Source organism: Rhinopithecus roxellana, chromosome 5 (genome assembly GCF_007565055.1).
Source record: "Rhinopithecus roxellana isolate Shanxi Qingling chromosome 5, ASM756505v1, whole genome shotgun sequence".
Classification (NCBI taxonomy): Eukaryota; Metazoa; Chordata; class Mammalia; order Primates; family Cercopithecidae; genus Rhinopithecus; species Rhinopithecus roxellana.
Genome location: NC_044553.1, coordinates 162,610,996 through 162,633,289, shown reverse-complemented (window position 1 = coordinate 162,633,289; position 22,294 = coordinate 162,610,996). Strand labels below are relative to the sequence as shown.

Here is a 22,294-nt window from a genome sequence, read left to right as displayed (position 1 = left end):
TTTTTGTAACATACAAGCAATAGGAGCTGTAGGATGACCACACACATCGCTCTTGATCATGCATGACATGCAAATCTGATGTAAACAATATCTATTCTTCATGGCTCATTTGAAAGGAAAAGCAACAGAAGAAACAAATATTATAAAGGGAAAACCACTATGCAGTCGTTTAACAGAGAACTGGAGAGTAAAAGACCTTTTATATTCTATCTACCCTTTAGCAAAAGACAAACACTTGCATAGAAAATTAGCACGGGCCGGTGCAGTGGCTCACGCCTGTAATCCCAGCACTTTGGGAGGCTGAGGCAGGAGGATTACTTGAGCCCAGTGTAGAGACCAGCCTGGGCAACACCAGGAGACCTTATTTCTACAAAAAAAAAAAAAAAAAAAAGTATGTGTGTGTGTATGTATATGTGTGTATAGTTTTATATGCATATGTAATACATGTATGTATATATACCTATGTGCATATATACGTATATTACATGCATATATACACATGTGTACACATATAAAATGCATACATATATGTACACGTATAAAATGTCTACATGTATGTACATATATAAAACATGTGTGCGTGTACATATATAAAACATATATGTATGTACATGTGTGCATGTGTGTTTTTTTTAAACTAGCCAGGCATGCTGTGGCATGCACCTGTGGTCCTGGCTACTCAGGGGGCTGAGGTGGGAGGATCACTTGAGCCCAGGAGGTTGAGGCTACAGGGAGCCGTGATCATGCCACTGCACTACAGCCCTGGTGACACAATGTGACTCTGTCTCAAAAAAAAAAAAAAGAGGCCGGGCGCGGTGGCTCAAGCCTGTAATCCCAGCACTTTGGGAGGCCGAGACGGGTGGATCACGGGGTCAGGAGATCGAGACCATCCTGGCTAACACGGTGAAACCCCGTCTCTAACAAAAAAAATACAAAAAAAACTAGCCGGGCGTGGTGGCGGGCGCCTATAGTAGTCCCAGCCACTCAGGAGGCTGAGGCAGGAGAATGGCGTAAACCCGGGAGGCGGAGCTTGCAGTGAGCTGAGATCTGGCCACTGCACTCCAGCCTGGGCGACAGAGCGAGACTCCGTCTCAAAAAAAAAAAAAAAAAAGAAAGAAAGAAAGAAAAAAGAAATGGCACAATAACGACCATTACAAACCAATATGCACCTAAACAGTAAATAAGTTTTTCATCCTCAGCTCCAAAAAAAAAACACTAAAATGATTTTTCTATGATGAATTACAAGATTTTGTTTTGAACTTTGTATATTCTTATGCCTCTATTTTTCCCTGACAACCAATTACTGCCTTATTACCATGTTTTCAGAGATTACAAAGTATATTTTAAAGTTATCTAGCTAAGCGTTTATTGTGTTCCCTAGCATTTCAACTTGCTTAAATATACAAATTTAACTATTTTGCGAGAAAAAACAAAATGAATACAGAATGTAACCTTTGCTAAATAGTTCACAATTATGATTCACACCAGCATTCTTTACCTATTTCGCTCAATTACAATGAGCTTTCTCAGAATGTATGTTTTGCAAATAGTCAAGTCTGATCTATTTTTCCTATTTTCACTAGAGGGGACAATGACCCGGCTTCCAAATGGCCTGAAAGTTAAGCTGAAGAATAAAAGCAACATGGTTATTTTTAGAGCTCTACAGGCATAAAAATATAGCACTAAACTGTGACCTACAGCTGTGCACAGCAAAGCATCACATCATGCGACAGTCTTCACTGCAGCTCGGAGCGCATCTGTGGTGCTTTAGACGACCATTCTTCATTTCGTTACCAAAGACATGTCGGAATGCATTTAGGACCAGCATCCATAGCTGCTGGCATTTTTTTCAAGTAGATTGAGCTACATTCAAAAGGCAGACCATTATATAACTTGTGAAGATTAAATAGTAAGTTATTTTTGTCATTTCTTCTAGCTTACTTACAAGGTGAATAAGCATTCTCTCCAAATGAAGACATCACAGCCTCATTCCTAACATAGAAAGTTATTTATTTCAAATACAATTTTGGTGGGTAAATAAGGCAGTGCATTCCTTCAACAGAGGACACATCCAGGAGAGCAAGACATGTCCGAGTGAAACACAGCTCCGTCACCAATTTCAGGCAACTCTTTGGCATCATCACATCAGCCCATCAACTTAACAGGTAAGCTTTAAACCTTTTCTATACAAAACATAAATCAAAAGTATTTACAGGCAGCACTTGCCTCGACATTAACATTTTAAGTCTCCTAAAAACTTTTCACAGCAAGTGTTAGTGTTATTTTCGGGTATCATTCAGCCTATATATTATCTCTGACTTTGTATATCTAATTTCTGCTAAGCTACATAAAAGCATTTTCAAAGCTTGGTTTCTGCCACTGACCTAGTTAAAAATTAAGACGTTAATCCATGTTCTAATCTTATTTTGACCTGCATAGCTAACCTGTGAAAAAAAAACATGCACTTTTCGGGCAAATTCATTGTAAAGAAACAAATATTTGCTCAGAAGAACCATAACGTTTTGAGCAAATAAACACGGGAAAATATTTCCATAGGCTAAAAATGCCACTTTTTGGCTGGATGAAATGGCCCAGAAACGATTCCTACAAACCCAGACACTATGCTGGCTCAGATGTAGTGACAAAGACTCTGCTTCGGGAATTAAAATGGCACCTAAAGGAGCGAGAGAGATTAATACAAGAAATCGAAAATGAACAAAAAGTGAAAAAAACAGGTGTGGATTACAACTGGCTCAGAAACTACCAGAATCCCCACACAACTATCCCAGTGACTGAACAAAGACAACTTGAAGTTCTTTGCTCACAAGTTCAACCCTGCCAAACTGGAACTATTCTCAGCAGGTAAAAATACTATGTTCTCTTATGATACTCGCTACTGCTAAGTCTAAGTTCCTCATACATTTTGACTAGAAATTGTATTCTATCATGTAAATTCTTTAACTGTGTAGATATCTGGTGAGAAATGGTTTTAAATTACATCTAAAATTTCTTTACTAGAAGCATAATTTTAAAACAACATGCATTAATACTCAAAAGGTGGGTAACTTGTATACAAGCACATTATTCTAGCTGTATTTTGGAGATAAGGAGATATAACAAAAAATGTTCTAAACAGAATATTCACTACCACATTCCCTCCAGATTTCGAGAATTTTTGGCAGAAAATGATGTACTGCCATGGGAAATAGTCTACATCTTCAAGCAAGTTCTGAAAGACTTCCTAAGCAGCTATGACAGAGGGAGTGAGCAAGAGGACCTGGAGGACTCCGGGAGCACAGACTGCCCTGCTCCTTCTGTGATCCCAGGTGACAGCTCCAAGAGGGCAGGCAAAGATGAAATACCCACCATTTCCAGTTACGTAGATAGAAACACAAAGGACAGGTTCCCAGTGTTCTCACACAGAATATGGAACCTACCATATTATCACCCATCTAGTTAAGTTACTTACAACTAGAGGAGTTTTTATGACCACCTTAGAACTCTTAATATTAAGAATAAGAAAATGTGATGTGACTTAAAGTTTTTCTATGTTACAAGGTCAGTATCCTGTGGATGTATCCTATGTTTTCAATAGTATTCTTTTTTTAACCACTCTAAACATGCTATGTTTTCATTGAATAGTATGCTTTTAACTAAAATGTTTCCTAAGTATTTTGAAAAAATGTTTGAAGTATTTTCTTATACCTCAAACCCACCTCACAGGAACTAAATCAACTTTAGTATGAAGTTTGACAAATTCTGTACAAAACTTAGATATTAACCTTGACTTTTATTCTACAACAAAGTACATGTAGAATTAAATAAATGATTAATGTGAATCCTATCTTTACAATATAACAGAAATGAGAAGTCAACATCCCATTATGTGATCATTCTCAGCAGGGGATGGGGAGAAGGGCGGTGAGGGAAAAAATAACATGTAGTTTAAAAATGAAGCAGGGCTTTAACCCAACACTCAACTTTGGTTTTAATCACAGTACTTTTAAGCTCAACATTAAGGGAATGTGTAATAAAACTCAGCTCTATATTATATCAGTAAAAATAAATGGGCTGATTTAGCAACATGAGTAGCTGCTACTCTCAAAGAAAAACATTCACTGTTGGTGATACTCAGGTGAAATAGCAAAATATTTAATGTATAAAATCTGGCTTTTCATAACTTTATTAAAAGTAGGAAACTATATATTAGTCAGTTTTTTTTATAAAGTGCTAGAATTCATTCTTTTTTTTTTTTTTTTTTGAGGCGGAGTCTCGCTCTGTCGCCCAGACTGGAGTGCAGTGGCGCAATCTCGGCTCACTGCAAGCTCCGCCTCCCGGGTTCACGCCATTCTCCTGCCTCAGCCTCCCGAGTAGCTGGGACTACAGGCGCCCGCCACCTCGTCCAGCTAGTTTTTTGTATTTTTAGTAGAGACGGGGTTTCACCATGTTAGCCAGGATGGTCTCAATCTCCTGACCTCGTGATCCACCCGTCTCAGCCTCCCAAAGTGCTGGGATTACAGGCTTGAGCCACCGCGCCCGGCCTAGAATTCATTCTTAAAGGTAAGTCCAAGGAACCTAATTATAACTTTATATTCGAAGATTAACCGGTTTACTTTCATCTAAAAATAAAAAATTGTATGTGTCAAAATTGGAACAACCTGGGTGTGGTGGCACACACCTGTAGTCCTGGCTACTCAGGAGGTTGAGACAGGAAGCTTACCGGAGCCCAGGAGTTTAAGGCTGCAGTGAGCTATGATCACACCACTGCACCCCAACCTAGGCAACAGAGAAAGATCTTGTCTCAAAAAAAAAAAAAAAAAAAACACTTTTTTTCAAAAAGACTAGAACTAAATATACACTACTAAATATATATACATATATATATATATATCTTCTAACTTTATTCTCCCTGCATTCTTAGCCAACTTCTGTGCCATTTTCAACTGACCTCAATTTGATCTTAAATCCCAACCATGTAATGCAACCCACCTGATTAGGGTTTAACAAGACAACATAAACAGAAACACAGTCCCAAGTAGATTTAAAATAAAGACACCTCTCATTCCTCCTCTGAAATTTTCAGTTTTCCTACATACTACCTTTGGCTTCTTTAGTCACTGTAAGATTTCCTAGAGTGGAAACTATGTGTGGGAGAGATAAATGCCCCGAAAAGTACACAGCTACTTATTGTGCAGTGAATACAGTAAACAGCAAACATGAGTTTTAAGAAAATATCATTGCTTAAATCATGGTGAGAACAAAATTTTCATTTAAAGAAACATGCAGAACATGAAGTTTGTATATGAAGCACAGTACTAGAATTGATCATCCCACCACACATACCAGGAAATATTATGCCATGAAGAGATGCAAATCATTTCCTTCACTCTCCAAGGCTCCTCAAGCAGCCACTGGACAACACCATACCACTTGCTAGAGAGGGTCATCCTCTGTATTCAGACAGGGAGAAATAACTACCGGCAAAAAGCTTCTGGGGACTGAAGCAGCTATGGACAGTGACATCACTCCGCTAGTTCAGGATGAAAATGAGTCCTAGACACTCTAAGTCACCCACATGCAATTTAATTAATTTTCCACCCAAGCTTGAAAAAAGAAAGGAAAAATACATTAAGTTTTGAGTTTCCATCTCTCACTTTATTGTTGGCAAACCTAACACTCATGTCCTGTGAGAGTATTGGTATAAGTAATTTAAAACTGTAGTTACTTCTGGAAAACCTATAAATCGAATAGAAATTTTAATACAAATAACTTCCTGAATAGTGACAGATCCATGTTTTTATACACTAGCCTATTTATAATACCCAAAGCTGGCAAAGGAATCAGGATTGAAAATATAATGGGGGGACCGGGCGCGGTGGCTCATGCCTATAATCCCAGCACTTTAAGAGGTGGAGGCTGGTGGATCACGAGGTCAGGAGATCCGAGACCATCCTGACTAACATGGTGAAACCCCATCTCCACTAAAAATACAAAAAATTAGCCGGGCGTGGTGACGGGCACCTGTAGTCCCAGCTACTCGGGAGGCTGAGGCAGGAGAATGGCGTGAACCAGGGAGGCGGAGCTTGCAGTGAGCCAAGATAGCGTCACTGCCCTGGGCGACAGAGAGAGACTCCATCTCAAAAAAGAAAAAGAAAATATAAAGAGGGCACAGGTGGGAAGGGGACCACTGGGAACACTTCAGGTGTGTTTTATGAAGAGAAAGCAGCATTCTTTCAGGAGCTACAATCTTTAGCTAGGGAACAGAAACAATAAATGAATCCACATAAAAGCATTCTGCATAATCCCCAACATATAATAGGCTCTCCAGGTAGCATTACTAGCCAGCCCAATCCATTTAATAATATTAATTATTTTACACAGCAGGCACATACTAAGCACTATGAGTGCATTCGCATTTCATGGCAACCTTATAAAGTAGGTGATATTATTCCCATATGACAGATGAGCAAACTGCCTCAAATATGTCCAGTGGCTTGCCCAGTATAGCAATAACTGGCAGAGCTGAGATTCACATCCAGGCTGCTGTGTCCCTCCCCCAACTGATCTCTGAGCTCCAAATGCACAGAACCAATTGCCTATGTGACACCTCCTCTTGGATACTCACGTGCAACTTAAAATCAACATGTTCATCCTTCAGTATATTCCATTCAAAAAAGAAAATTAAAAAAAAAGAAAATCAACATGTTCAAAACCAAAGTCATAGAGAAATTTTTGTGTTCTAAAGGGACAAACAGAACTCAAGAACCAGCTAGTACCAATACATACACACCCTCTAAAAGCATAATTCTTCAAACATTTCATCAATTGGTAGTTTCTAGCTCAGTAAATGACAGTACCACCTATCTACTCTATTCTACAAGCCAGAAATCTCAGAATCCTTCTGGTCCTCCCTTGGGGTGGGGGAGGGGCCAAAACCACAATCACAATCCCAAGGTAACTGGCAGAGCTGGATTTTGGTTATCACAAACAGGACTGGATGGAGGCAGGAGTTCAGTGCTTGGAGAAGGCAAAAGGTTGTTTAAAAGACTAGAGAGAGTGTGTAAAAGACTAAAGAAAAGGAGGGAGGGAAGGGCTGCTTTAGCTATGGAGGTCACAGGAAACTTCTCTAAGGAGATATCTGAACAGGGTCCCAAATGAAGAAAGGAGCCTGTCATGGGAAGGGAACGAGGGGGAGCACTGAATACAGAAGAAAGAGTCAATGTGGAAGCTGCAAGGTGGGAATGAGCTTGCTATCTTCAAGACACAGAAAAAATGCCAACGTGACCGGAGTGCAGCAAGAGCAGCAGACGAGGAGATGCCCGATGGAGGAATGCTCGCCAAGCCTAGATGCAGAGTCAGACAAAATTTTATCCTAACAGCAATCGATCCCACAGGAGGTCCCACATGTGCTCAAAGAACCTCAGGTGTGAAGGTTTACTCAAGAATTTGTTCATTCAACAATTTTTTTAAAGAGACAGGCTCTTGCTCTGTTGCCCAGGAGTGCAGTGGTGCAATCATAGCTCACTGCAGCCTTGAACTCTTGGCTTCAAGTGATGCTTCTGAGTCAGCCTGCCAAGTAGCTGGGACTACAGGCAGGCACCATAACATCCGGCTAATTTTTTAATATTTGGTAGAGACAGGGTCTCCCTATATTATCCAGGTTAGTCTCGAACTCCTGGCCTCAAGTGATCCTCCCACCTCAGCTTCCCAAAGCACTGGGATTACAGGCATGAGCCACTATGCCAGGCCATCATTCAACAAATATTAACTTAGCATCTACATCATGCCAGTCATTCTTGTAGGTGCTAATTACTGGGGGGTAAGGTTGAAAAGTTAGGAGACCAAACATAGACGGTTTCTGCAATAATCCAGGCGAGAGATGATGGCAGTGGTTTGGTCAAGAGTGGTAACAATGTAAACTGTGAGAAGCACGCTTATTCTGGAAATATTTTATAGTACACTTACCAGGATATTGTGATTTTTATTGTTTGATTATATACCTATATACACACTCGGATACACTCCTTAGGAAAATCCAGTATGGCCCGAAGAGTAAGACAGAGATTTATGATTCAATCAAGACAGGAATGCATGAAGAAGCAACTCTCAGCATGTCTAGAATAAGGACATACTGTAAGCATTCAATAACTGGGGTCTTCTGGGTTGAGCATGGTGGCTCATGCCTGTAATCCTAGCACTTTGGGAGGCCAAGGTGCAAAGATCACTTGAGTCCAGGAATTTGAGACCAGCCTGGGTAACATAGTGAAATCCCGTGTCTCCAAAAACATTTTTTTAATTGGTCAGGCATGGTAGCATGCACCTGTGGTCCCAGCTACTCAGGAGACTGAGGCGGGAAAATCAAGGGAGGATCACTTGAGCCCAGGAGGTCAAGGCTGCAGTGAAACGTGATTGTGCCACTGCACTCCATCTGGGGCAACAGAGGGAGACCCCGTCTGAAAATAATAATTATCCCTAGTTATTACCTTGCTTCCATTTTCACATGGTAAATACGTAACAGCGCTCTGCCACGCTTATCTATTCACCAAACGCCCTGCCTTCCCTCTTGTAAAAAAAAATTACTATTATTGGCCGGGTGCGGTGGCTCACGCCTGTAATCCCAGCACTTTAGGAGGCTGAGGCACGCAGATCACGAGATCAGGAGATCGAGACCATCCTGGCTAATACAGTGAAACCCCACCTCTACTAAAAATACAAAAATTAGCCAGGCGTGGTGGCGGGTGCCTGTAGTCCTAGCTACTCGGGAGGCTGAGGCAGGAGAATGGCGTAAACCCGGGAGGCGGAGCTTCCAGTGAGCCAAGACTACGCCACTGCACTCCAGCCTAGGGGACAGAGCGAGACTCAGTCTCAAAAAAAAAAAAAAAAAAAAAACAACAACTATTATTATTGTGACCTCCTAAGCCATTCATTCAAACAAATATCTGAGTTCCTCCTATGTCAGGTACTGCACCAAGGGGTGGAGATTCCCTGATAATTTGTACCCTTAATAAGTTCTTATGTGGGAAAAATAACATCCAAAAGCATTCCCATGAAAGTGTTAAGATACGCATGTGCAGGGCACTAAGCAAGCTGTTGTTGATTAAAGTGGGCCTCACTCACTTGATGTTCCTCTGACCACTTGTTCTCAGTCTCCTTTTCTCACTGCATCTCATCCACCTATAACACTCAAGCACCCCAGGTGGGCCCTTCTCTCTATACCCACACACTAGGATACATCCTAGTTAAGGGATCTCATCAGTCTCGAAGTTAAACTTCCCGATGTCTAGTTCTGCCAGACGTCCTTCCTCAACTCCAGACTGCCTACATGTATTGCTGTCTAACAGGCATTTTAAAGTGAACATGTTCAAAATCAATCCTGGTACTCCCCCACAAACTGAAGGCAATACCTGTCACTTGCTAGGCCAGAAACCTTGGTGTCACCTGTGATTGCTTCCCCACTCACATCCTCCACTTGCTCCAGCTACAGAGTCCTTGCCTCTAGCTTAAGAACATGTCCCAAATGCCACCATTGCTTACCACACCCCCCATCCTCCACCCCTCAGCTACCTGCCTGGTCTAAGCCACCATCCTATATCTTGCTTGAATGATGTGTCAGTCATAGTTCTCCAAAGAAACAGAACCAACAAGATGTGGAGAAAGAAATGTAGTTTAAGGAATTAGCGGCCGGGCGCGGTGGCTCAAGCCTGTAATCCCAGCACTTTGGGAGGCCGAGACGGGCGAATCACGAGGTCAGGAGATCGAGACCATCCTGGCTAACACGGTGAAACCCCGTCTCTACTAAAAATACAAAAACTAGCTGGGCGAGGTGGCGGGCGCCTGTAGTCCCAGCTACTCGGGAGGCTGAGGCAGGAGAATGGCGTAAACCCGGGAGGCGGAGCTTGCAGTGAGCTGAGATCTGGCCACCGCACTCCAGTCCGGGCGACAGAGCGAGACTCCGTCTCAAAAAAAAAATAAAATAAAATAATAATAATAGTAAAATAAAATAAATCAGGGGCCAGGTGCGGTGGCTCACGCCTGTAATCCCAGCACTTTGGGAGGCCGAGGGGGGCGGATCATGAGGTCAGGAGATCGAGACCATCCTGGCTAACATGGTGAAACCCCCATCTCTACTAAAAATATAAAAACTTAGCCGGGTGTGGTGGTGGGCGCCTGTAGTCACAGCTACTCGGGAGGCTGAGGCAGGAGAATGGCGTGAACCCGGGAGGCGGAGCTTGAGTGAGCCGAGATCCGGCCACTGCACTCCAGCCCGGGCGACAGAGCAAGACTCCGTCTCAAATAAATAAATAAATAAATAAAGGAACTAGAGGAAAGTAATCACCAGATAGTGGAAATCTGAAAGCTTCCTATGGTTAAGGTTTCCCAAAGACAAAGAACATTTTAATAAGGTGTTGAACAGTCAAAGACACCAAAGTGAGAATTAAGTAAGACCTTCATGAGCCAGGAGTTAATGTGAGCTGTGAAGACAGAAAGCCCATGGCAGAAAGCACAAAGAAACACAAGGCAGAAGGAAGCTGGGAGTGATGCATGGCTCCCAGCCATGGGCTGCAATTCCCAGGAAAGCTGGTGGTACACACCGGAGAATGCTCAAAATGGTATATCACAGCCACTGAGGTTTTCTTTTTCATATGCCAAGGTGAAGACACGAGAATGTAAGGATAAAAGAAAGAATAATCGCCATCAAAGAGGAAAATACAGTACCATGTGGAAAAGGAGACATGGGGAAATCCATACAAATCACTGGAAACAAAATTTATAAACCGTTCCCTACAGGCACTCCAGCAACACTTTCATTAGGGAGTAAGATTGATGCTGGAACCCACAGGCGCCCACACCATCTCCAGCAATTCTTGTTGAGCTACCTATGACGCAGTCTGGCATTTTCTATTTCTTTTTTAAAGCTGGTGGTCACTACTCATTAAGCTGATTAAAAAAACAAAAAATGCCCATGTTCTTCTGCTGATTTAAGCTGATGTAATCATTAAGCTGATTTAACAACACTCTCCCAGACCGGACTGCAGTGACTTGGTGTACACTAATTTTACCATTGAGTGACTATCTCTAACAAATACATTTTAACTGTGCAATACCCTATGCTTATAAAAGCCGTCCCTCCCCTATGTCAAATGTTCTCTCACTAATGTCAGTGCCTCACTCAACACTCTCCTTCACTGGGAAAAATATCATTCAACAAGTATCCAAGTATCCACTATGTGCCAGGCACTGTGCCGGGTTCACAGGTCAGCTCACCCCAATCTGAACCCAGCTCTGCCACCAGATTTGTACCCTAATGCAGTGCTGCCTCAACAAATCACACAAACATAGCAGTTTCAAACAATGCAAATTTATTACAAGTCCAGGTGAACTCAACTGGATCCCCTGCTTAGGGTTTCCTAAAGCTAAATCAAGGTGTTGGCAGAGTTGCCTTCCCTACTGGCAGTGCATTCAGGCTGTTGGCCAAAACCAGGCCCTTGCAATTGTAGGATCAGTCCCTTGCAAACTCAGCCCCTTGCAACTGTAGGACTGAAGTACCCATTTCCTTAGCTGCTGTCAAGTGGGATCCAGTCTTTGTTCCTAACTACCCATATTCCATTCTCATGCTTTCCATGTGGCCCCTCCGAGCAATGACATTTCATATCTCTCGTTTCAAATTTATCTGACTCCATCCTGAGAAAGTTCTCTGCTTTTAAGAGCTCATGTGATCAGACTGGGCCCACTCCGACAATCCAGCTAATCTTCCTATCCTATGATCTGTAACCTTAATTACAGCTGCGAAATCTCTTTCACCAGGTAACATTACATAGTTACAGGTTCCAGTGAACATCTTTGGGGGAGTCATTCTGCCCATCACCACCATTTGCTACAGGAAGTTGGGCAAGTCACTTTACTACCAAAACCTATTGCTTCATCTACAAAATCATGAAATAATCAGTTGATGATAAAGCCATCAACCTCAAAGGGTTGTTGTGCGGATTCAATAATACAGCTATATTTAGCCGAGTGCCTGTTACATGCTGGAAACTCTGGCATTGAATACATATGCACCTAGAGCCCAGGAAGCTACTTCCGGAAGAATTTTATCAAAGCTAGCACTACACATAGACAAACATTGCCTGTCACTGGTTAAACACAGAAGTTAAAGTGTTTACAGCAATTTCACAAAGCAATTTTACATAGGTTGAATTTTTTTTTTTTTTTTGAGACAGGGTCTCATTCTGTTACCCAGGCTGGAGTGCAGTGGCGCGATCTCGGCTCACTGCAACCTCTGCCTCAGGGACTCAAGCGATTCTCCCACCTCAGCCTCCTGAGTAGCTGGCACTGCAGGCACAAACCACCATGCCCGGGAAATTTCTGTATTCTTTTGGTAGAGACAGGGTTTCACCATGTTGGCCAGGCTGGTCTTGGAACTCCTAACCTCAAATGATCTGCCTGCCTTGGACTCCCAAAGTGCTGGGATTACAGACACGAGCCACCACACCAAGACTGAATCTAATAATTTTTTAAATGGGATTAGTATATTGTCTTTTTTCATTTCATTGCTCTAAAAATTCATTTTTATTGATTTTATTAAAGTCTCAGCCCATGAAGACTAGAAATTGTAAAAACTTGTCCTTAGTGCTTAATACATCTATAGTTTCTGACAAGGTCAGTAATAATTTACTTCCAATATCACAATGAGTTATTTAATAGCAATGCTGTTAAGACTATTAAGACTAAGGAGTAAGTGATGGACCATTAAGTAGAGGAGGCGGCGTACGGGATCATTTACCAGAGTAGCTCAAGGAAATAGTGTCAAACACACAAACAGCCACTCCAAAGTTGCACAAGGGGTCTCTTGGTCCCCTCTACGTCTCCAAGAACCAAATTTACCAAAGATCCCAAGGGTGTACTTGAAAGAACTCTACAAAGGCTTGAAGCAACCCACAAAAGCTTGACCCAGAGTCTGGGCCTATCCATCAAATCAGACAAAACTAACAAACAAGAGTAACTTTAAAAAAGAAGAAGCCAGGCACAGTGGCTCACACCTGGAATCCCAGCACTTTGGGAGGCCAACATGGGTGGATCACAAGTTCAGGAGTTCAAGATCAGCCTGGTCAACACAGTAAAACGCTGTCTTTACTAAAAATACAAAATAGGCCGGGCGCAGCGGCTCACGCCTGTAATCCCAGCACTTTGGGAGGCCAAGGCGGGTGGATCACAAGATCAGGAGATCAAGACCATCCTCACTAACACGGTGAAACCCCGTCTCTACTAAAAATACAAAAAAATTAGCCGGGCGTGGTGGCAGGCGCCTGTAGTCCCAGCTTCTTGGGAGGCTGAGGCAGGAGAATGGTGTGAACCTGGGAGGCAGAGCTTGCAGTGAGCAGAGATCGTGTCACTGCACTCCAGCCTGGGCGTCAGAGTGAGACTCCGTCTCAAAAAAAAAAAAAAAAATACAAAATAAGCTGGGCGTGGTGGCGTGCACCAGTAATCCCAGCTACTTGGGAGGCTGAGGCAGGAGAATCACTTGAACCCAGGAGGCGGAGGTTGTGGTGAGCCAAGATTGCGCCACTGCACTCCAGCCTGGGCAACAAGAGGGAAACTCTGTCTCAAAAAAAAAAAGAAAAGAAAAAAGAAAAAGAAAAACAAAACCACCTTCTCAACTGTAAAGGGTGTCGGACTAGGGACTGAGCAAGAGTGATGGAGATACCCCAAGCTCAAGATACCTCTCCCAGGGCCTTCCTTAAAGAGAAGAGGGAGCCGGTGTTTCTACTCACCAAATCTAGGTCTTTCCATTAAAAACAGAGGACATCCTTTTGCCTTTTTATTTCCACCAAAATCAAGTGAACAGAGTAACTGATGGTAGCTACTTAAAGAATAGTGAGGCCGGGCGCGGTGGCTCACGCCTGTAATCCCAGCACTTTGGGAGGCCGAGGTGGGCGGATCACGAAGTCAGGAGATCGAGACCATCCTGGCTAACACTGTGAAACCCCGTCTCTACTAAAAATGCAAAAAATTAGCCGGGCGCGGCGGTGGGCGCCTGTAGTCCCAGCTACTCAGGAGGCTGAGGCAGGAGAATGGCGTGAACCTGGGAGGCGGAGCTTGCAGTGAGCTGAGATCGCACCACTGCACTCCAGCCTGGGGGACAGAGCGAACCTCCGTCTCAAAAAAAAAAAGAATAGTGAGACGAGGAGGGAGTTCATGAAACTGAACAAAGATCCAGCATTTGCACTACTTGGTATTTAGCCAGTGAGTTGAAAACTTATGTCCACAGAAAAACCTTGCCAAGGGTGCCTGTAGTCCCAGCTACTCGGGAGGCTTAGGCAATAAAATGGGGAGAACCCAGGAGGCCGAGCTTGCCGTGAGCCGAGATCGCGCCACTGCACTGAAGCCTGGGCAACAGAGCGAGACTGCATCTCCCAAAAAGAAAAAAACAAAAAAGTGCCAAAACTTGGAAGCAGGCCTGGTGCAGTGGCTCACACCTGTAATCCCAGCACTTTGGGAGGCTGAGGTGGGTGGATCACCTGAGGTCAGGAGTTCGAGACTAGCCTGGCCAACACGGTGAAACCCTGTCTTTATTAAAAATACAAAAATTAGCCAGGTGTGGTGGCGCACGCCTGTAGTCTCAGCTACTCAGGAGGCCGAGGCAGGAGAATCGCTTGAACCTGGGAAGGGGAAATTGCAGTGAGCCGAGATTATGCCACTCCACCAGTTCACTCCAGCCTGGGCGACAAAGTGAGACTCCATCTCGCGGGTGGCGGGGGGTGAACTTGGAAGCAACCAAGCTCTCCTTCAGTAGGTGAATGGATACATTGTGGTACATCCAGACAGTGGAATATTAATCAGTGCTAAAAGGAAAGCAGCTATCAAATCATGGAAAGGCACGGAGGAACCCCAAATGCATACTACTGCTAAGTGACAGAAACCCATCAAAAAGGCCACACATATTGTGTGATTCCAACTAGATGACAGTATGGAAAAGCAAAATTATGGAGACAGTAAAAAATCAGTGGTTTCCACGTGGTGTAGGGAAAAGGAGGCATGAGCAGGTGGGGCCGAGAAGATCTGTAAGGCAGTGAACTCCTCTGTAATGCGTGACTTTAGGCGTTTGTCCAAACCCACAGAACGTCCAGTACCGGGGTGAACCCTCCTGTAACGATGGCCTCCGGGTGACGAAGACGCAGCGATGCGGGTTCACCGGCTGTCACGAAAACCCACACTTGACACAGACGCTCACAGGGGAAACTGTGGGAGGGAAGGGGCCTATGGGACCTCTGCCCTCCGCTGCCTTCTTCCGGAAACCTAAGAGTGCCTCAAAAACTGGTCTGTTTATTTAAACATTAAGAACTGAAGGAAAACAACAACAACAAAAACTCTAGTTCTAGATCCTTGAGGAATCGCCACACTGTCTTCCACAATGGCTGAACTAGTTTACAGTCCCACCAACAGTGTAAAAGTGTTCCTGTTTCTCCACATCCTCTCCAGCACCTGTTGTTTCCTGACTTTTGAATGATCGCCATTCTAACTGGTGTGACATGGTATCTCATTGTGGTTTTGATTTGCATTTCTCTGATGGCCAGTGATGATGAGCATTTTTTCATGTGTCTGTTGGCTGTATGAATGTCTTCTTTTGAGAAATGTCTGTTCATATCCTTTCCCCACTTTTGGATGGGGTTGTTTGTTTTTTTCTTGTATATTTGTTTGAGTTCTTTGTAGATTCTGGATATTAGCCCTTTGTCAGATGAGTAGATTGCAAAAATTTTCTCCCATTCTGTAGGTTGCCTGTTCACTCTGATGGTAGTTTCTTTTGCTGTGCAAAAGCTCTTTAGTTTAATTAGATCCCATTTGTCAATTTTGGCTTTTGCTGCCGTTGCTTTTGGTGTTTTAGACATGAAGTCCTTGCCCATGCCTATGTCCTGAATGGTACTACCTAGATTTTCTTCTAGGGTTTTTATGGTATTAGGTCTAACATTTAAGTCTCTAATCCATCTTGAATTAATCTTCGTATAAGGGGTAAGGAAAGGATCCAGTTTCAGCTTTCTACTTATGGCTAGCCAATTTTCCCAGCACCATTGATGTACCATATGACCCAGCCATCCCACTACTGGGTATATACCCAAAGGATTATAAATTATTCTACTACAAAGACACATGTACACGTATGTTTATTGCGGCACTATTCACAATAGCAAAGACTTGGAATCAACCCAAATGTCCATCTGTGACAGACTGGATTAAGAAAATGTGGCACATATACACCATGGAATACTATGCAGCCATAAAAAAGGATGAGTTTGCGTCCTTTGTAGGGACATGGATGCAGCTGGAAACCATCATTCTTAGCAAACTATCACAAGAAGAGAAAACCAAACACCGCATGTTCTCACTCATAGGTGGGAACTGAACAATGAGATCACTTGGACTCGGGAAGGGGAACATCACGCACTGGGGCCTATCATGGGGAGGGGGGAGGGGGGAGGAGGGAGGGATTGCATTGGGGAGTTATACATGATATAAATGATGAATTGATGGGTGCTGACGAGTTGATGGGTGCAGCACACCAACATGGCATAAGTATACATATGTAACAAACCTGCACGTTATGCACATGTACCCTAGAACTTAAAGTATAATAAAATAAATAAATAAATAAATAAATAAATAAATAAAAAAAACTCTAGCTCAGCTTCCTTGCAGGCACCGCTCTGGGCTGCGCGACGGGTTGTGTAGTGGCCCCTCGCCCCGGACGGTCAGGGGTCCCTGGAGCCCCACGGGAGGGCACGGGCTCGCGAGAAGGATCTGGGTGGCCTGAACCCTCGTCGCCAGGTCTCGCCCGGCCGCCCTCGAGCCGCCTCCGCCCCGCCCGCGTCCTACCTTTCGAATGCAGCGGCCTGCTGGGCCGGAGCTTGGGCCAGGGCCGCAGCCTGGGCCGCGGGACCGGCGCCGGGGGCCACGTCCTGGCGCTGAGCCTCCTCCCTGGCCACCCCGGCCGGGAAGGCGGGCGGCGCGCCCAGCAGCTCCACATTGGTCACGGTCTTGCCGATGGTGAACCAGTCGTTGATCTGCTCGACGGTGAGCTTGCGCAGCATCCTCAAGGCCTAGGCGTCGGCATCCCTCAACTGCCGAGTCTCCGCGGCGGGAACAGGCGACGGCGGAAACGCGCTCTGGAAGCCCCGCCCCCGCTCGAGGCCTTCCAATCAGAACGCGCCGCGCGCCGTTGTGGGCGGGCTCCGGCCCGGCGCGTGCTGCCCGCGCTGGTTGGTCCTCGTGCCGCCGGCCGCGCCCCGCCGCGCTAAGCCTGCTGGGAGCCGCCGCCCAGCGAGAACCCAGGCTGAGCCTTTCCAGGGCCGCAGGGGAAGCTTAACAAAGCCCGGAGGCTGCCCTGGAGTCTGTTTGACGGGAGTTCCGGGGCAACCCCTGCGTGTACAAGAAAATGTCCTCCGGTCACTCCCTGGCCTCCCCGTTTAGAGGCTGCTACTTCGGAGGTTTGTGCGCTTCGAGCGTACCGGGGCCCTTCATGCGTTTCTTGAGCACCTCAGGGTGAGGAGATGGAGGGCAAACCAGAGAAGGGATTTGCGTTCGTGGGTTGGAGGTACCAGCACATCCTTGCACCTAATATGGGGGGAGAGGGGCAAGAAGGTCAGGAAGGTCTTGGAGAAAATAACGCTAGGCGGACTCCTGCAGGATACCGGCTAATGAGCCGGGCAAAGGAGGATCCAGGATTATAGGGGAGGGCAGGCGGCCCTGATAGCTGAGGGGAGGATCATAACTGAATTCATCTTCCTTCCTAAACCTGTGTCTCAGGTGGCGGTGTCAGACTCACAGCTGGACACAAACAGGTGCGGACAGGAGGTCCAGGTGATCACATGGACAAAAGATACAGGCTGAGGTGGTCCTGGCCCATCTCTAGAAGGCGGAGGGTGGAGAACAGAGCCCAAGCAAACTCCCCAAAAGAAGGAGCAGAGGCAAGAAATCCAGCAAAGGATGCCCAGGAAGGCAGCCACATGTACAAGGGAAGGGAGGGTCAGAAGAGAGACATGGCCACCTGGCCGGGGTATGTTCCCCTCATTGCCCAGGGCAGGATCTATCTGACCCATGTGGGCTCTCAGAAAGAGCCATGTGAACAAATACAGAGAGGGTATGGAGAGCATGGCTCTAATCAGCAGTGTGAAGCCCGAGCAGTGGCAAATAAGAGGGCGGTTTGAGAACAGGGTAGAAAGAAGTCAGCCAGGTAGGTCGAGCTATTGGTGTTTCAAAATTGAACCCATAATCATACTAAGCCACGAGTTCTGGCTCCAAATCCTGGCCTAATGAGCTCTGGACCTCATGTTAGGACTTTGCCAAATATGACAGCTTCCAAAAAGTGCCTCAACACACTTTGCCAGGAAGAAATAACTTGCTTTTTTTTTTTTTTTTTTTCTTTTGAGGCAGGGTCTCACTCCTGTCGCCCAGGCTGGAGTGCAGTGCTACAATCAGGGCTCACTGCAGCCTTAACTTCGGGTGCTCAGGCGATGCTCCCACCACAACCTCCTGCATAGCTGGGACTACAGGCTCACGCCACCACCACACCAGCTAATTTTTTGTATTTTTAGTAGAGACAGGGGTTTCACTGTGTTGCCCAGGCCGGTCTCAAACTCCTGGGCTCAAGCAATCTGCCTGGGAGCCCTTGGCCTCCCAAAGTGCTGACACTACAGGCATGAACCACCATGCCCAGCCATCTTTCTCAAAAAATAAGAAAAAAGGTAATCATAAAGTAATCGAGAATCATAAAGTATGTCATTCAACATTGATTGGAAAATATTGTAACTTCACACTGTATGTGGAGACTAGGACATAATTCAGAATTTTACAAAATATATTGAAGCCACTTGAAGCAACTCCAGAACTCACTGACACTTTTTTTGTTTGTTTGTTTTGTTTTGTTGTTGTTTTGAGAGTCTTGCTGTGTCACCAGGCTGGAGTGCAGTGGCGCAATAGCTCCCTGCAACCTCTGCCTCCCAGGTTCAAGCGATTCTCCTGACTGATCCTCTCAAGTACCTGGGACTACAAGCGAGCGCCACCACGCCTGGCTAATTTTTTGCGTTTTAGTAGAGATGGGGTTTCACCATGTTGGCCAGGGTAGTCTCAGTCTCCTAACCTCATGATCTGCCCACCTCAGCCTCCCAAAATACTGGGATCATAGGCGTGAGCCAACGCACCTGGCCTGTTTTTCAAGGATGTTGCCTTTCCCATGTGCTGTCATCCTTTGTTGATATCACAATTAATACGATTTTAAGTGGAAGATGCTTTTCAGAAACATTTTCTGCAGGGCATTTTCTGTATTCTTTGATCTTTTGGAGCTACTAGCTAATCCTTCTGAGTTTTGATTTTTTTTTTAAACTGCAATCTGAAGATAACGCTCTTGATGCTTCTTTGGAAATTTGCCAATTTGGAAAGTTGCCATAGTGTTTCCTGACCAAACACGAGTTAACATTCTGAATCATCACAGACTGAATGGCTTTGAGCACCCTTCATTTGATTCAGTAGTTCTTGGTGCTCTCCACTCACTTGGTCAAGTTCATCTTGCATTCCTGTCCAAAGTTCAGAGTTAAAAGAAATAGCTTGGGCTGGGCGTGGTGGCTCACGACTGTAATCCCAGCACTTTGGGAGGCTGAGACGGGCAGATCACGAGGTCAGGAGTTCGAGACCAGCCTGACCAACATGGTGAAACCCCCATCTCTACTAAAAATACAAAAATTAGCTGGGCATAGTGGTGCATTACTGTAATCCCAGCTACTCAGGAGGCTGAGGCAAGATAATTGCTTGAACTCAGGAGATGCAGTGAGCTGAGATCACACCACTGTAGTCCAGCCTGGGCAACAGAGCAAGACTCTGTCTCAAAAAAAGAAAAAAGAAACAGTTTGACATCAGGTAGATCTTCATGGACTTGCTACATCTAGGCCAGAATGCATGGGAAGGCCACTGAACCCCTAGTGGGCCATGGTATTTTGGGGAGGTTTTGCGTATTTGCATTCACTGACCATTTGGAGCATTTGAGCTGTCCACCAAAAAGGGGAAACTAACAACTGAGAGCAGTTACAAATGGTGTTGGTGCCATTAAGCAGCACTCTCCTTAAAGCAGAGGAAGCTGTGCTCGAAGTGTATTGCTGTCTTCTCTAGCCTTCCTAGTCACAAGATGCAGCATTCTGAACTTTGACTAAATCTGCTGGAGTGGCTCTTTCCTTAAACATTTGGGTTTTTTTTGGCCAGGTGCGGTTGGGTGGATCACGAGGTCAGGAGATCGAGACCATCCTGGCTAACATGGTGAAACCCCATCTCTACTAAAAGTACAAAAAATTAGCTGGGCGTTGTGGCGGGGGCCTGTAGTCCCAGCTACTCTGGAGGCTGAGGCAGGAGAATGGCATGAACCCAGGAGGTGGAGCTTGCAGTGAGCTGAGATTGCGCCATTGCACTCCAGCCTGGGCAACAGAGCGAGACTCCGTCTCAAAAAAAAAAAAAGAAAAAGATGTGCATTTCTTAGGGTGTTTTGGATTTGAAACTAAAGACAAAACTCTCTTGGTCTGAGCACAGTGGCTCACACCTGTAAACCGACATTTTGAGAGGCCAAGGTGGGAGGATCACTTGAGGCCAGCAGTTCAAGACCAGCCGGGCAACATAGCAAAGTCTATTGATCTCAAGTCTAGTTGGAAGTTCAGAAGCTCTGTCTTGAAACAGCTCTCCATGATGTTCTTAAGTTTCTCCTAAATGCTTGTTCTCGTCCTCAGCAGTGTTACAAGTCATTATAAATCTAAAACATTTTTACTATAGGACAGTGGTTCTCAAACCTGGTCTGGTCTCAGAACCCCTGTACACTCTTAAAAGTTGCTGAGGACCCTAAAGAGATTTTGTTTATGTGGGTTTGTCTATCAGGGATTACGACTGAGAAATGTTTTTACTTATTCATTTTAAAATAATAGGCCGGGCGTGGTGGCTCAAGCCTGTAATCCCAGCACTTTGGGAGGCCGAGACGGGCGGATCACGAGGTCAGGAGATCGAGACCATCCTGGCTAACACGGTGAAACCCCGTCTCTACTAAAAATACAAAAAACTAGCCGGGCGAAGTGGCAGGCACCTGTAGTCCCAGCTACACTGGAGGCTGAGGCAGGAGAATGGTGTAAACCCGGGAGGCGGAGCTTGCAGTGAACTGAGATCCGGCCACTGCACTCCAGCCTGGGCGACAGAGCCAGACTCCATCTTAAAAATAATAATGATAATAATAATAAACCCGTTTGATGTTGAAGAGTGTATTTTTGTAAAACGTCACTGTTTTCCAAAAAACATTTTGTGTGTGCGTGTGAGAGGAATGACGCTTTTACATTTTCGAAGATCCCTTAGTGTCTAGTTGCATGAGAAACAGCTGGATTCTCAAATCTGTTTCTGTAGTCATTCCGATGTGATATCACAAGTCACATGACCCTGGAAAACTCCACTGTATATTGTGAGAGAATCCTAATGAAAAAGACAAAGAAGGCCAGCTCCGGTGGCTCACGCCTGTAATCCCACACTTTGGGAGGCCGAGGCAGGCAGATCACTTGAACTCAGGAATTAAAGACCAGCCTGGGCAACATGGCAAAACCCTATCTCTAGCAAAAATACAAAAATTAGCCAGGCATGGTGGCACGTGCCTGTAGTCCCAGCCACTTGGAAGGCTGGGGTGAAAGAATCACGTAAGCCCAGGAGACGGAGGTTGCAGTGAGTGGAGATCGCGCGATCGTACTCCAGCCTGGGTAACAGTGAAGCCGTCTCAAAAATAAAAAAGGCGAAGACTATTTACCATTATGAAGAAAATAGTTTTGACCCACACTTGGAGAACTGCTACCCTAAGACAAAGTTTTCAAGCTTTCTGTGCAGTTTCATTTGACCCTAAGCTCTTTCCCCTTCCAGCAGGACCACGTTCATTGTTGTTCATTCCTTCCTGCAATCTCATCCTTGAAAATTTTTAGGACCTCCAGATTTATTAAGCTAAGTGGAAAGTTAAGCCCTGGAAACTGAGGCAGGTAACATGGCTGTTTTTCTTCTCTAGTGCATGACACTTGCTGACTTGTGTTGAGATGTTACACATTAACCAGACTCCCCAGTCTTCATTCAAAACTAGGCTAAGTGACATTGGCGATAGCCTTGTTAACTGTTACCTCTTTACAGCAGGATGCTAAGCAGTCTCCCTTAGTGTGATCAGTAGCAGTCAATCAAGTCTTCTATCTCTATGTTAGCCTTCGTATGGAAAATATAACTCAGTTTTCAGCCCCTAATTTTGCCTGTA

The 22,294-nt window shown here is 44.9% G+C and overlaps 2 protein-coding genes across 2 annotated transcripts in view; one reads left to right on the top strand and one right to left on the bottom strand.

Annotated features, from left to right (window-relative positions):
- TDRD9 (tudor domain containing 9) overlaps positions 1 to 17,138 on the bottom strand; it is a 137,195-nt gene extending 120,057 nt beyond the window's left edge. Inside the window, exon 1 of the mRNA XM_010376950.2 lies at positions 16,870 to 17,138. Coding sequence (XP_010375252.1) covers positions 16,870 to 17,084 — 215 coding nt within the window. The 5' untranslated portion in view covers positions 17,085 to 17,138. The remainder of the gene's footprint in view (positions 1 to 16,869) is intronic.
- On the top strand, positions 1,732 to 3,839 carry RD3L (retinal degeneration 3 like). Its single transcript, XM_010376949.2, has 3 exons — positions 1,732 to 2,165; positions 2,557 to 2,862; positions 3,163 to 3,839. The coding sequence occupies exons 2-3, from the start codon at positions 2,564 to 2,566 to the stop codon at positions 3,458 to 3,460; spliced, it is 597 nt and encodes a 198-aa protein (XP_010375251.1). The 5' UTR covers positions 1,732 to 2,165; positions 2,557 to 2,563; the 3' UTR covers positions 3,461 to 3,839.
- Positions 17,139 to 22,294: the final 5,156 nt, after the last annotated feature.

Coding starts and splice junctions, on each gene's coding strand:
- RD3L (XM_010376949.2), top strand. CDS start 2,564: ATGCCACTTTTTGGCTGGATGAAATGGCCCAGAAACGATTCCTACAAA. Junction 2,863..3,162: donor ACTGGAACTATTCTCAGCAG/GTAAAAATACTA, acceptor CATTCCCTCCAG/ATTTCGAGAATTTTTGGCAG.